This window comes from Myxine glutinosa, unplaced genomic scaffold (genome assembly GCF_964187855.1).
Source record: "Myxine glutinosa unplaced genomic scaffold, kmMyxGlut1.1 SCAFFOLD_3314, whole genome shotgun sequence".
NCBI lineage: Eukaryota > Metazoa > Chordata > Myxini > Myxiniformes > Myxinidae > Myxine > Myxine glutinosa.
In genome coordinates, this window is record NW_027619407.1 from 109 (window position 1) to 15,706 (window position 15,598).

The window sequence follows — 15,598 nt, forward strand, 5'->3', positions numbered from 1 at the left end:
TTGGGAGAATACCTGAGCTGTTTTGTTTCAATAAAGCAACTCGGACGAATTCCGTCTTTGGTCGCGTCAATTCTTTCTACTCGCGTTGGAGCGCAGTTCCTTCACTTTCATATATCTACTACTCTCAGGCACTATAAAGCGATTAAAATATATTTATATATATATATATATATATATATATATATATATATATATATATATATATATATATATATATATATATATATATATATATATAGATATATATAGATATATATAGATATATATAGATATATATAGATATATATAGATATATATATAATTTTTTTTAAACTTTTCGCCTAAAACACTCCCCCTACATTCACCCAAAAAGGAAATTTTATATTTAATATGATATTCCACACACACTAATGGGGGATAATTTAATATTACCTTTCATATATCTTGTCTCAGGCACTCTGAAGTGATATATATATATATATATATATATATATATATATATATATATATATATATATATATATATATATATAAAACACAGTTTGTGTGTGTGTGTGTGCGTGTGTGTGTAATGTTACCGATAGACTCCGAAACGGAGAGGCTCACGTGCTTGATATTTGGCATAGACATGGCCATTGAGCCTGGGACGAACATGGCTGAGACCATATTTGACGAGATCCATATTTTTTATTCATATTTACCTGAGCGCATTTCAGCGAAGTACCCGCTAATCTCAGCCAGTGCGAGCAGCTCGCTGATTCGCTCAGAGCGATCACGTGATGTTCCATCCCGTCACACGTCACACGTTTGCACGTGATTCAGGGAGAAAAGCCATTGCGTTTTTCACCTTTATGCGACCGTGTTTTGTGTCGATTTTGTGCGATATGAATTAAATTATATTACGAATTTGAATAGGAAGGATTTCCCCTTTCCCCTTTCGATTTCGAATACGAATCGAATACGAGCTTGAGTCGAGAGGGCGAATGTACGGGTTGGGAATGTACGGGTCTCCCCTCCCCCACCCGGCAATGCCGGGTACTTCTGCTAGGATCACGTGATGTTCCAACTTTGCCGCCATAATCTCACAGTTATGCGTTCGCAACGTAATTCATTTTTTTCACATCCCCCTCCCCCCTCTCCTCCCCCCTCCCCTCTCCTTCCCCCTCCCCTCCCCCTCCCCCTCCCCTCCCCCTCCCCTCCCCCCTCCCCCTCCCCTCCCCTCCCCCTACTCCTCCCCTCCCCCTCCCCCCTCCCCCTCCCCTCCCCCTCCCCCAACCCCTCCCCCTCCCCCTCCCCCCCACCCCTCCCCTCCCTCACCCCTGCCCCTCCCTCACCCCTCCCCCTCCCCTTCCCTCCTCCCCCTCCCCCCCGCTCCCCCTCCCATTCCCCCTCCCCCTCCCCTACCCTTCCCACTCCCTTCTCCCTCCACCCTACCCTCTCCCCTTCCCCACTCCCCTTTCCCCTCCTCTCCCCCTCCCCTCCCCCTCCCTTTCCCCCATGCCCCTCCCTTTCCCCCCTACCCCTTCCTTTCCGCCCTACCCCTTCCCCATCCCCCTCCACCCTCCCCTCCCCCTCCCTTTCCCCCCTACCCCTTCCTTTCTGCCCTCCCCTCCCCTCCTCCCCTCCCCCTCCCCTCCCCTCCCCTCCTCCCCTCCCCCTCCCCTCCCCCCGCCCCCCTCTCCTCCCCCCCCTGTTCCCCTCCCCTTCCCCCTTCCCTCCCCTCCCCCGCCCGGCAATGCTGGGTACTTCTGCTAGTATATATATATATATATATATATATATATATATATATATATATATTGTTGTGGATTCGGGGGTCGGCTCTCCCCTTATCAAGGGGGGGCGGGGGGCGGGTTAGTCCCCTTGTCTTTTAAGCTGGCCGTCCCCCAATCCTGGAAATTATGACGTCACTTCCGGTCGGTGGTAAGTAGGGTTGTAAGCCCGATTAGTCTTATTACCTAAGTACTACCACTGGCCGTAAGCGAGGAGATAACTCCCACCCGAGCCGCAGCGGTAATGGATACGCCGAGCGAAGCGAGCCGTGACTCGGGCCGTTAACCATAGACTCAACCCGATTAAAGCGGTTCCTATCGTGCCACAGGTACTCAATTGAGAAAAGACGCAAACGATCGAATAAGAGAAAACCCAGAAAATAAGAAGAACAAAGAGTGGGTTTATTAATTATATACAAAAACCCAAAGAGGAAACGAAAGGGAAGAATGTACAGGGAGAAGAAGAAGAAGCAGGACACAGGGCAGGCTTAACTACACAGTCTTAACTTAACAAACCCCGGACAAACAGACAGACTCACATGGGATGGTAGCTGGTAGGGGGGAGGTCCAGGTAGATGGTTCAGGCATTGAGGTCCGGCTCCAGGTGCTGACTCGTACCGTGGTGAAAACCCGGGCAGGCAGCTAGCGCGTATCGTTGGCGCGCGACCTGACCTTACATATGGCGGGGGGGGGGGGGGGGGGGGGAGTCCTTTGCAAGTCCGTATGCGCAGTGCCTATGAATTCATATGAATTAGGAGTTCCCCAGCACAGCTCGTTCCAATGCAGCTCTGTCCGTACCCTCTCTGTTAGCGCGGCTCTCCCACTCACTCTGCTCGTGAACTCCTTACTCAGCTTCTCTCCCTCATCTCTCTCCTCTCGACGTCCTCTCTCTCCTCTCTCTTTGGTGTTCTCTCAACAGCAACGGACCCCTGGGGAGTCGTTTTACAATGGAGCTCCCTCGCGCAGTTCTTGCAATGCAATCCCCGGCGCAGTTGTTAAAGCAGTCCTCGAGCTTGCACTTATATAACGCGCTTAGTAATCAATGCGCGCTTCATCGAGCCACACCTATCAGTGAGCTCACCTCAGCCCTGATTGGGTAGCGAGGGCTCACCGGCTCTGCCCTTGACGGAACGTTGACAGGGCCACGCCTCGTTCTTGGCGCTCCGCCCCCTTCTTCTCCAGCTTGACCGCGTGCGTAATGGCGGCCGGGGCAAGCGCTTAAGGCAGCGATGACGGCTCAATGCAGCGAACGCTGCTGGCAAGCGAAGGCGCATTATAGAATTGGGAGGGACAAGCCCCGACTGTAGGTGGGCATGATGGAGTAGCTTGGAGAGAGAGAGAGGTTCGAATGTGATGAATGGGGCCTACCTTATTTGATTAATGCAACGCAGATTCGACTATTGGGAACATGGCCTTATTTAAACACATACTAAGGAGATAACTAAAGTCCTATGGTGACCTACGTGTTGCATATGGCCTAACTATGGGTGCGACCTTTGACCTTTTAACAAATAGAATATTTACAAGAATTATTTACAAGTGAGGGTTCTAAAACCGCAACAATATATATATATAATTTTATTTTTATTTTTAACTTTTCACCTAAAAAACCCAGCACTCACTTTTTTTTTTTGTACACAAGATCGAGGCTCGTGGAAGAGCTAACATTAATCACAAAAAGAAAAACTGACACATAAAACATACTGATGAACCTCTGAAAGTTTGACAAACATCCGTTTGGCCATATATGAGAAACATGGTGACACAGACACACACGCACAGATCTCTTATTGTATAGATTTTGATGTTCTCACTTAACTCCCCTACCTTTCTCTAATAAGTCAAATGGAAAGTCAAATTTCAAATTTGTCAAATGGAAAGTCAAATTTGGTTTGTTTTATGCCAAAAAAACAAACAAACATTTTTTCATCCTTAACATAGTTTTGCTGCTACTGCTGTGTGGCCTATACAAGCAAAGAATACACAATTCCGCTCATATGTCCTTAAAAGCTTTCCTCGAGAAACACTTTGGACATCCCTCCCGCTATGTGTGCAGAGCCCCGTGGTGATATCCCTCACGCAGCAGGATTCCCGTATTGCTTGAATCTTTTTCTTTACATACTTACCATGAGCACATTCTTTCATTTTCCTCATCTCTCCGCAGAGCTGAGTGATGATGTAGCGCTGGAGAACCAGCATGAGGGCATCAAGAGGAGGGGCCGCAGATCTCAGGGTTACAAAGACTGCCCCGTCTGCAGAAAGTCTTTCAAGTCGTCACATCAACTCAAATTTCACTTGAGAACACACACAGGTACGTCACTATGAATGTCTGCAATGTCTGGAATCAAGCTTCACATTATGTCCTCAAGTGCTTATGATTCAGAGGAGCTAAATGTACATGCATTGCATGAAGTGTAAGGACATTAAGAGATATAAATGTACTTTTACTTCAATCGCAAGGACATTAGCACAGTATAAGGGGGTTTGAATCCAGGGTCAGGGCATCGTGAAGCGGGTGCTCAGATGAAAACAATAAACAGTGCATCTGAAAATTTATGGAATTTCATTTTGTGTTTAAACAATGACCTGCACTGTTGATTAAGTTGTAATACATGTTGACTGACATTTTTCACATGAGGAACAAGGAAATTCGGATTTGTGATCCTTAACATGTGAGAGCAGGTTGTCGATGTGGGGCATGGAGGACATGGTGGGCGCTATTTATTCATGCGCAGGTTTATGCTGAGAGTAGATGATCTGCCAAGGTGAGATGTTTAACTTTAGGAATGCAGATTTTGAAGGGACGATACAATAACTTGTAAAATTAATTGGCATTTTTGTGGTGTCAGGAACTGTGAAAAATATGATATTTAAAGATATGTAGATAAGGAAGAGGGGTGCAGCAGCAATTATACCACTCAAATGTAAATTATATAAATGGAGACGTTATATTTTCACCCCTGTCTGTTTGTCTGTCTGTCTGTTTGTGAACAGGACATCTCATAGAGTTGTGGAGAGATTCGGACGAAACTTGGTGGACAGGTTGGGGGTATGACGAGGACTAATTGGATTGATTTTGGTGAAGATCTGAATGTGGATTCGGATGTGAGAATTTTAAAGTGATTTTTCACCGTTGAGTAACAAAGAAGAACCACCTTTAGAGGCCATTTTTCCCCGCAGAGCAGGGGTTGGCCTTTTTTTGCGGGACCGTGGTCCCATTTTTTTGGAGCAATGTTCTACGGCCGGATGCCCTTCCTGCCGCCAACCCTGTTAATCGCCTCTTGCGGCACACATGGAATTACCAGTGAGCTGGTACTCAATTTGCTGACCTCAGAAGGATGACAGGCTGAGTCAGTGAGTCAACCCCCCTGGTATTAATTCAACGATCGACCGGGATTCGAACCCATGATCGTAGGATCCCAAGCCGGCACCCTAATCGCTAAGCCAACACCAGGCTTAGATTTTTCACCGTTGAGTGATAGAGCCAAAACGATACATAGCAAATTTTAAAAAGGTGTGGACGAGTTATGACAAAACTAGTTGGATGAGTTGGTTTGGGTTTGAGGTGCATAGGTGGCATGCACAAGCCAATTAGAATTTGGTTCACATCCCAATCCAGATAGGACCCTATCAGTGGGATACATACCGTAAACTGTTCAGCCTGGAAGAGGTATGCGCTCTACTGAGTGCTGTTGTAGTTATTATTATTATTATTATTATTATTATTATTATTATTATTCATACCATGGCCTCTTCTGGCGGCCGTTGGTGATAGAAAGCACATGCATGCAATCATATATGTAAGCTACAGTCACGTGAAAAAGTAAGTACACCCCATGTAAAGTTTTGACTTTTTCAACATATTTCAACATACAGATATTTGATCTTCATTTCAGCAATATTGATAGATAAAGGTGATATAATATAACAAATATCATGAAACATTTACATTTTGTAGTCTATTGTATAATTTAAATAAACATAAATGCAAATTTTGCATGTGGAAAAAGTAAGTACACCTCTAATAGGTGGTATTGCCCCCTTTGGCAGAAACAACCTCAAGTAGGCGTTTCTTATAACTGTCTACCAGTCTCTGACATCGACTGGGAGAAATTTTTGCCCACTCCTCCATGCAGAATTCTTTCAGCTGTGCGATGTTTTTTTTTTGTTTTTTTTGTATACAAGATCGAGGCTCGTGAAAGAGCGAACATTAATCACACAGAAAGACAAAGCGACACATAAAACATATAACATCGGGAGCGCGGTAGACAAGATGGGGAGAGAGGGGGAAGGACACAAACACAACATTTGAGAGCAGGGACCGAGAGACATGGAGACATCGAGAGATCTGTGGGAGGGAGAGGGCTTTGGGGGGGGAGGCATGGGAAGGGGGGGGGGTGGGAGAGGTATAAAACATATGGACACTGCCAGGACTTCCAGGAAAGAAGTTGGAATTTCAAACAAGGTGGATCTGGGGTGAATTAGTGGGGGTAGAAAAGATCAAGGTTTTGGATGGGGGAAGATAAGAGATGGTGGTGAACAGCTGTTTTAAAGACCTGGAGGGAGGAGTGGGATTGAAGGGAGTGTGGGAGTTTCTTCCAGAGGCGGGAGAAAAGAGGAATGAAAGAGTGAAGGTGAGCAGAGAGCCGAGATTTCGGCAGTTTAACCATCAGAGGGTTGCTGGCAGATCTTGTGCGACCTGTAGGAATATTTGGGGGACAGAGCACAGAAAGAGCTGGGGGAGCAAGGCCGGAGAGGAGTCGGTAGAAGACAGAAAGACCACCTACCTGCCTGCGGTGAGTGAGTGAAAGGCCCTCAGAGATAGCTTCATCGCGGGAGATTCCAATGATTCTGAAAGCTTTGGTTTCAACAGCGTGAAGCCGAGCTAGGTGTGAGGCAGGAGCACCGGCCCATAGGGGAGAACAGTATTCCATTGAGCTGCGGATGAAAGCCTTGTATGTGGTGAGGAGCTCAGGTGTGCCTAGGAAGGACTTCACACGACGGAGGATGCCCAGTCGGCAACTGGCTTTGGAGGCCAGCTTGGAAATGTGGTTTTCCCAAGAAAGATCATGGCAGATAGTGAGACCCAAAAGCTTGAGCGACAGAACTTATTGGAGAGGATTGTTGAGAAAGTAGATGGGAGGGTTGTCCAGTCGATCTTTTTAGAGAGACATAGATAGAGTCTGAGATTTGTCAGGATTGAAAGACATGTTCGACTTGTTTTACCAGTCTGTGATTCTGTCCAGGTCTTCAGAGAGTGAGGAGGCTGCAGACTGCCGATCTGAGCGAAGAGGAATGGAGCGGCAAAGAGTGGAGTCATCAGCAAAGAGATAGAGAGGATTTTCCAGAGAGTCGGAGAGATCATTGATAAAGACCAGAAAAAGCACAGGGCCCAGCACACTGCCTTGGGGAACTCCAGCTTGAACAGGAAGGGGAGATGAGAGAAATCCATTCAGGGCCACACGTTGACTACGACCAGAGAGGAAGTCCGCAAGCCATGCATGGAGATTTCCATGGATACCATAGGAGGAGAGTTTGGTGAGCAGAGCTGGGTGCCAGACCGTATCGAAGGCACATGATATGTCAATGGAGACAGCTCTGATTTCCTGTTTGGCATTGAGGACCTCCATCCATTGTTGAGACAGCAGAATCAGCATGTCCAGAGTAGAGTGACCTGGTCTGAAACAAAATTGATGATCAGAGATCAAGCCATTGGAGAAGAGGAAATATTTCATATCCGAAGCAATGATGGATTCCATGACTTTGCTGATAATTGGGAGCAGGCTGATTGGTCTGTAGTTGCAAGGATCTGTTTTTGCACCTTTTTTGTGTAAAGCGGTAATGTTTGCTGATTTCCAGGATGCTGGCAGATGACCTTGAGCAAAAGATAGGGTGACAAGAACAGAGAGTGGGTGAGATAGAGCGGCAGAGCAGGATTTTAGGACCCGTGCGCTGATGCCGTCTGGTCCAGTTGCAGAATCAGAGTCGAGGTCAGACAAAAACTCCACCACCTTGTCAGGAGAGAAGGACACAGAGTCCAGGAGCAGTTGGGTTCGACTGGGAAAGGTGGGAACAGAGAGAGATGGGTTTGGGACGAAAGATTTTGAGGCAAACACAGAGTTGAGGCATTCGGCTTTGTCACGTGCGATGTCAACTGTGTGGCCATTTGAGGTAAGGGAGGGGATGGAGGGGGAACAAACACCAGAAACAGATTTGACCAGACGCCACCAGGATTTGGAGGAAGGAGACAGGTTTGAGAGTTCATTCTTGAGTGAGGAGAGATAGTGCTTCCTGGCACTCCTGAGGGTAGACACACACTTGTTCCGAGCTTGGTGGAAGGAACTGAGATTGCCTTCAGTTGGATTAGCCTTCCAAGAGGCAAAGGCAAGTTGTTTCAGTGCAACTGCCTCACCACAAGATTCAGTGTACCATGGACGGGAGGAAGGGTAAGACAACTGAAGATGAGATGGGATAAATCTATACATGAGAGAGAACAGTTTGCTTTGGAAGAAATCCCAGGAAGAATTGATGTCAGAGGCAGTGGAGATGGGAGACCAATCCAGACGATTGATGGCTGCTTGAAGACCGTCCCAGTCGGCCTGAGTGAAATGCCAGACTCGTCGACGCTGAGAAGGCTCTCTGAGAATGGCTAGAGAGATGTCCACTTTGACAAGCACATGATCAGAAGAACCGATTGGAGCAGAAGAAGAGCAGCAGACATTAGCAGGGAAGTTTGTCATAAGCAAGTCTAGAAGAGAAGATACTCCATTGGCTGAGATCCGGGTCGGGAAATTGACAGATTGTGTCAATCCCAGTGAGTCACAGAAGTCCTTTGCTGAGGTGCCATGACTGGTGAGAGAGGAACCCACACCCAACCAGGTGGCATGATGACAGTTGAAGTCACCACATATGAGGAAGAGAGAGTTGGGATGAGTGGATAGAAGTTGGTCCATGTTGTCAGACAGTGAAATGTAAATGGAGTCATCACTGTTTGGGGGACGGTACAGAACACATATAAACAAAAGGTGGGAGCGGAGAGGAAGCCATAGCCAGAGGTACTCCTGGGGGTGAGGAGGAGAGAGGGCAGTGCAAGGAGAGTGAGGAAGAGAGTTTTTGATAAAGATAGCCACCCCACCACCAGGACGAGGCTCAGGTCTATCATACCAGAGGATTGAGTAACCAGGAAGAGATATTAAGGAATCAGAGACATCTTGAAGGAGGAAAGTCTCTGTTAAGCAGATCAAGTAATCATGTTTGAGGGGTTTCTTGCATGCACAGCTCGTTTCAAATCCCCCCACAACATCTCGATGGGATTTACATCCGGGTTTTGACTTGGGCATTCCAGAACCCTTCATTTCTTTCTTTTCAGCCATTCCTTGGTGGATTTACTGGTATGTTTAGGGTCATTGTCATGTTGCAAGGTCCACCTTCGGTTGAGCTTCAACTTTCCGACAGATGGCCTTAAATTATCCTCAAGCACCCTCTGGTACAATGAAGAATTCATAGTGGATTCTATGATGGTGAGCTGCCCAGGCCCTGATGCAGCAAAGCTGCCCCAAACCATAATATTTCCACCACCCTGCTTTCCAGTTGGTATCAGGTTCTTGTGGTCAAATGCTGTCTTTGATTTTCACCAAACATGTCTTCTGGTACTGTGGACAAATAGCTCGAACTTTGACTCATCTGTCCAGAGCACATTGTTCCAGAAGTGCTGGTTTTTGCCGAGGTGTTCATTGGCAAACTTTAGTCTTGCCCTGATGTTCTTTCTGAACAGCAAAGGTTTCCTCCTGGCACACCTCCCATGAAGATCAGATTTGTGCAGCCTCTTTCTAATTGTAGACTCGTGCCCTTTGACATCAACAGTGGCAAGAGCTACCTGTAGGTCCCGTGATGACATTCTGGGGTTCTTCGAGACCTCTTTCAGCATCTTGCGGTCTGCTCTCGGGCTGAACTTGCTGGGGCGGCCTGGCCTGAACAAGTTGGCAGTTGTTTGGAATCTTCTCCACTTGTAGATGATTCTCCGGACAATCGAATGATTGATTTCAAATTGTTTGGAGATCTTTTTAAATCCCTTCCCAGACTCGTAGGCATCTATAACCTTCTTTCTGAAGGCCTCAGAGAGCTCTTTTGATCGAGGCATGGTGACGCAGCACACTTCAACAACAAAGAGCAAACCAAACTAAATGTCTGAGGTTTAAATAAGACAGGTTCCTCCAAGATCCTCTCTAACGATGTTCTAATCATTTGCACCTGAGCTGGTGCACCTGATTCTAATTTTAGGTATTTGAAGCAGTGATAAATGTAGGGGTGTACTTACTTTTTCCACATGCGAAATTTGCATTTATGTTTATTTAAATTATACAATGGACTACAAATGTAAATGTTTCATGATATTTGTTATATTATATCACCTTTATCTGTCAATATTGTTGAAATGAAGATCAAATAGCTGTATGTTGAAATATGTTGAAAAAGTCAAAACTTTACATGGGGTGTACTTACTTTTTCGCGTGACTGTATAATCTTGAGGGGGTGCTACTCCGCACCAGATGTGGAATTCCCAGTACATTGGTACTCAATTCGCCAATTTCGTAAGGACGACAGACTAAGTCAACCCACCTAGTGTTAATTCATCGGCCGACCAGGATTCAAACTGTCGATTCAAACATCGGCCGACCTATACACTAGGGTCCCAAATTAGCTACCGGAACCAGCCAAGGACAAACACAAAGCTTTGCTTTTGTCCCTCTTTCTGGATTTCATCGAGAAACCAGGCAGGAGGCAGATTCGGTTCAATAGAAAACAGAAGCTTTGTAAATAAACTAGTCTGGCAGGCAAAAAGGGCTGTTTTTAAGAAGAAGAAGAAGCAAGGAATAAGAGTTTGGCTTTCTTTAAAAACATATCGGTTAGAACGAGAAGGTCAAAGGCAAGTGTGGGATTGATACAAGTTAATCAGGAAGATTACACAGGAAGGATAATTGATATAAGGAGATAATGGACGGAGTTTGAGGATAAAGATGAAGCGAGGTCAAACTGATAATTATGATGAAGGGTATTTTTACTTGGTGGATGGCTGGATGTGGATTAGCTTGCCAGAAATAGCAGTCTGAGCAAGAACTTTGGTCCATTCAATTAGAAAGCAATTAGGTGAGTACCTCGAAGTAACAAAACAGGATAGGCCTACCAGGATCGTCATGATGTGTGTGCAAACTGGGTATATCTGCACCCATGGCCCCAGCTCAATGGGGGCCCAACAATGAGATGTAAACAAGACAATTGATAAATGTAAATAAGGACAGATTTACTCCAGCATGCATGAATTAAAGCAATTATTTCAAAATATTATTTGCGTTTTTATTCACATTGAGCTGAAACCCATTCCATTTACCACATTTTTGATATTGTACTTTTGAACCTCTCCTCCCCATCTCACCTCTCTCAAACCAAGATATTTTTGGCACAAAGAATTGAGATTTAACTTCTCTAACCTATAGTCATTTCCTGCAGACATCGATGGCATTAATCGTACTAAAATACGCTATTTCTGTCTGTCTGTCTGATGAATATTTGACCGTGATACATTCTGTTGTTACTTATCCAATCTCAACCAAACTTGACAGGATGACCAAGGGTTACATAATGAAGGTTGTAGCGCATTCAATTGCCCCCCTCCGCAAGGGAGTTTTCTCCCCCGAGCGGGTTTTCCCCACCATTGCCGTCAATGGGTTGCGTGTTGAGGTGTATAGCCATATTAAGTTAGCTTTATCGTGGCGTTTTTCCAAGGCCGCTTCGCATAACAAAACTAACGATAATAGCGTAATATTAATGTTATTGCAAAACAATATTAATCCCAATAATATCCCACCTCCCCAAAGGGTTTTTCTGGTGAGTCAACGTATGCCTGGCGTTTATAGCTTATCATGGCGTTTTCGTGGGAGCAACGGCCTCTACCAGAAGTACCGTAATGAACTTTTATAATGAACAGTAATGAATATTATGAACCACAAACACGTATGATTAGCTTTTTAAACAGTCGCTAATGCTGTTTACAACACTACATGAAGAAATTTGGAGGAATCCCGACATGCGTGAGGTAAGTTTTACTTACAGAACTGAGCGACGATCTACTGTACTCTAGGTACCCCATAAGTGTTGGATTAATAACATGACCCTTCCTTGCGCTAACGTGGCGTTTTTCGTAGTGAACTTTTGAAACTCTCTCCTTCTGTTTAACACGAAACTGAAAGGGAGGAAGCCCGGGGTGTGCTCATTTACCAAGCAGCTAGCTAGCGCTTGCCAAGCCAGCCGTTCATTAAGGGTTTTGAGTGGAGTGCTTGCTCGAATGCTTTAACGCTTGGCGATCTCTCCACAATAAACTTGGTAAATGAACACACACCCAATGTTCTTGAGACGAGACCATAGATCGACTGTAATCTATATACCCCAAAGAGGAATGACCCTTCCTGCCCCTCCCGAAGTTAGCGGGTGTACTAGTAAATTAAATGACCGAGTCATCACTGTGATCTCTCTCAATTCACTAACTATTCTCTATTGAGCTTTTAAGATGGTTTGATGAAGATCAGGTTTGTATCTCATCGGCCAATCTCGACCCAGCTATAACTGTCATCCTGGTGTTGCACAGGTTGGGTGAATCGTCATTGTGTGTTAACCTGGGCCTACCTGGGCCTACCAGGTATCTACAGAAAATAGGTGATTGACGTAACATGTCCCATGGTGTCCTTCATGAAGAGTAGGCGAGCTATCGCCGGCACCCTGAACAAATTACCAATTCCTACCCTAACTACTAAGAACATTGCATCATCGGCACAGCCCCACGCCCTCACTCCCCGCGCTGCATATGGAAGAAGAAGATGGCATCTGTAAGTATCATTTCGTATCATGCCATTTATAAATCAAATTGAATCTTATAAAGTCAACAAAAGAAATGTTAAACATATTTTATTCAAATTATGTTGTATTTTGATTTGCAATAAAACATTTTTGACAAGAATTATGATTGATTTGATTTGACAAGAATTACGAAGATTTTTCATGTTTTGAGATGGGTAAAATTGGCCCTTCTATGGTAAAAAAGCCAATTTATACTGTACTTCAGTAGAGGCACATCATTACGCCACACATGCAAAGAGAAAAGTGGGTTTAAGCAATTGGGTCATTTCTGTATGTCCGTTTGTCCGTCCGTCGGACCGTCTACAAATGTCAGTTTATGATTGAGGAACAACTTGTTTTAAATTGATTTAAATCAAAACATAGATCACAAAAACAAACCTGTAGCTTAGCAGTACTTTGGTTCTGAATTTGTCCCAATCGTGCATGTGCAGAGAGGAGTGAGATAATATTTTTTACTCTTTATGCCTGTCTGACCATCAAACAAAATTGAAAATCATTCCAAACAGGAAAGTTACTGTTTCTAAGGACGTAATAAAGTACACAAACAACAGACATGGAGAACTAAAGTAAAGTGTTCGATAAGGTGGTGTATAAGACACTGCACCAATGGTGGTAAATTTCCGGACTTTTTTTTTAATACGACCTTTACAATCATTATTTTATTTCAAATTATATATTTGAACACTGCATGGGCTAAGGTGTTATATGAACTCTAGTTACCCTGTGCTCACGAAGCAAAACGCAGGGTTAGGCATTCGGGTGCGTACGGTACGTGTGGCATTTATTTTAATTATGCAATTAATCAATCAATTATTGTACACCTCTCCAAACCAATTCAGTCTCGATGAGCCGCGCTGGAGGATATTTATTTATTTGGCATGGGGCCGGGGTACTTTGAATGTATCTGTACTTGTCTATGCTTTGTTTCTTGTTTGTACACCGCTCCTTTCCTATGCCATCTCCAGGCGCTGCATAACGTCATTGCCGGGCACCGAAGGGGGCTCGGCAATGACGCACGCTGAAAGGGAGTACTCAGTTTTCATTCCGGTTGTTTGTTTTGTTTGTTTTCTTGTTTGTTTGTTTGTCCGTGCGATATCTCAGCCATGATTTGAGCTAGGAAGCTGAAATTCGGGCACAATACTGAGAAAGTACTTTGTCAAAACGGTATTTTTTGTTTTTTGATTAATCAATTAATTGATGAGTTACTTAATTATTATCGATTAATTAAGTACTTATATATTTCCTTTCTCATCTGGGCAATATCTCAGGCACCTTTTGCGCTAGTAAGCTGATATTTGGACATGGCAATGACCAAGTGATTTGGCTGTAAATTGGTATTTTTGATTTATTTATTGATCAATTAATCAGTTAATTATTTATTGATTAATAAATTAATTATTTAATTTTTTTATTAATGACTTATTTAATTAAATTTCTAAAAGTTACATCTTCGGATGAAGCACTAATGGTTTAGTTATGCTATTAGCCAATTGATTAAGAAAATATTTTATGACAATTCTTTATTGATTTTAATTATGCAATTAATCAATCAATTATTGTGCACCTCTCCCTCCAAATACAGTCTCTATGAGCTGCACGGCAGTATTGTCGGACGCCATGGGCGCCCTGGCAATGCCGCGCTGGAGGATATTTCATTATTTGGCATGGGGGAGGTGTACTTTGAATGTATCTGTACTTGTTAGTTTGTTGTACACCGCTCCTTTTCTATTCCATCTCCAGACACTGCATTACGTCATTGATGGGCACCAAAGGAGGCCCGGAAATGACGCACGCTGAAAGGGAGAACTCAGTTTTCACTCCGGTTGTTACTTGCAAAATCGAAGATTTTTCAAGTATATTGGTCGGTTGCGTTTGTGGTTCTGTCTGTCTGTCTGTATGTCTGTTTGTCTGTTTGTTTGTCTGTTTGTTTGTCACCGGCTTACAGGTCACAATTCGAAACCGATCGTCACAAAATTTCACCAAGTTGTATAGGTCGTCCCATTTGAGAAGCCTATTTTTTGGGGGTCAAAAGGCCAAAAGGTCAACATAGGCCAAATTTCTAAAATCCCCAATTTTCATCCAATTGACTTGAAATTTGAAGAGGACTTGCATATGTGGTCACTGAATTCAACCACAAATTATATTTGAGGTCAACATAGGCCAAAGGTCAACCACTTTTTGAGAATGTCTAAAATCCTCAATTTTCATCCGATTGACATGAAATTTAAAGAGAACTTGCATATCTGGTCACTGAATTCAACCACAAATTATATTTTAGGTGAACATAGGTCAAAAGTTCAACATAGGCCGAATTTCTAAAATCACCAATTTGCATTTGATTGACTTGAAATTCTAAGAGGATTTACATATATGGTCACTGAATTCAACCACCCACTATTTTTGAAGTCAACATAGGCCAAAAGGTCAACATAAGCCAAGTTTTTAAAATCCTCAATTTTCATCCCTTGACTTGAAAATTGAACAGCATTTGCACATTGAGTCACTAAATAGGGAAACTAAATATTTTTGAGGTCAAAAAGTCAAAGGTCAACTCAAGGTCAACCTTACAAAATCATCATTTATCATCTGAAAAATCGTCACTTTTCTTCCTGTTGACCAGAGCTTTGATCAAGCTTGTCAATTGTAATCTTGATGAAATGGACAATTTGCTGTATCAATGGAATTTTTTTCTTGGAGGTGTTAGTGGATTTTGCAAGTACCGTTCTCTGCATGATGTCTTCTTGTTTGTTTGTTTTCTTGCTTGTTTTTTTGTTTGTCCATGCGTTATCTCAGCCATCATTTGAGCTAGGAAGCTGAAATTTGGGCACAATAGTGAGTAAGTACTTCGTCAAAAATGGTATTTTTTGATTTTTGATTAATCAATTAATTGATGAGTTACTTAATTATTATCGATTAATTAAGTGCTTATATATTTC

The 15,598-nt window shown here is 43.7% G+C and overlaps 1 protein-coding gene across 2 annotated transcripts in view; it reads left to right on the forward strand.

Annotated features, from left to right (window-relative positions):
• Positions 1-3,698: 3,698 nt before the first annotated feature.
• The window catches only part of LOC144889378 (uncharacterized), a 31,857-nt gene continuing 19,957 nt past the window's right edge, over positions 3,699-15,598 (forward strand). For both annotated transcript variants that reach the window (XM_078769601.1, XM_078769600.1), the window contains exon 1: positions 3,699-4,062. In XM_078769601.1, the coding sequence (XP_078625727.1) occupies positions 3,798-4,062 (265 nt within the window). In that variant the 5' untranslated portion in view covers positions 3,699-3,797. The remainder of the gene's footprint in view (positions 4,063-15,598) is intronic.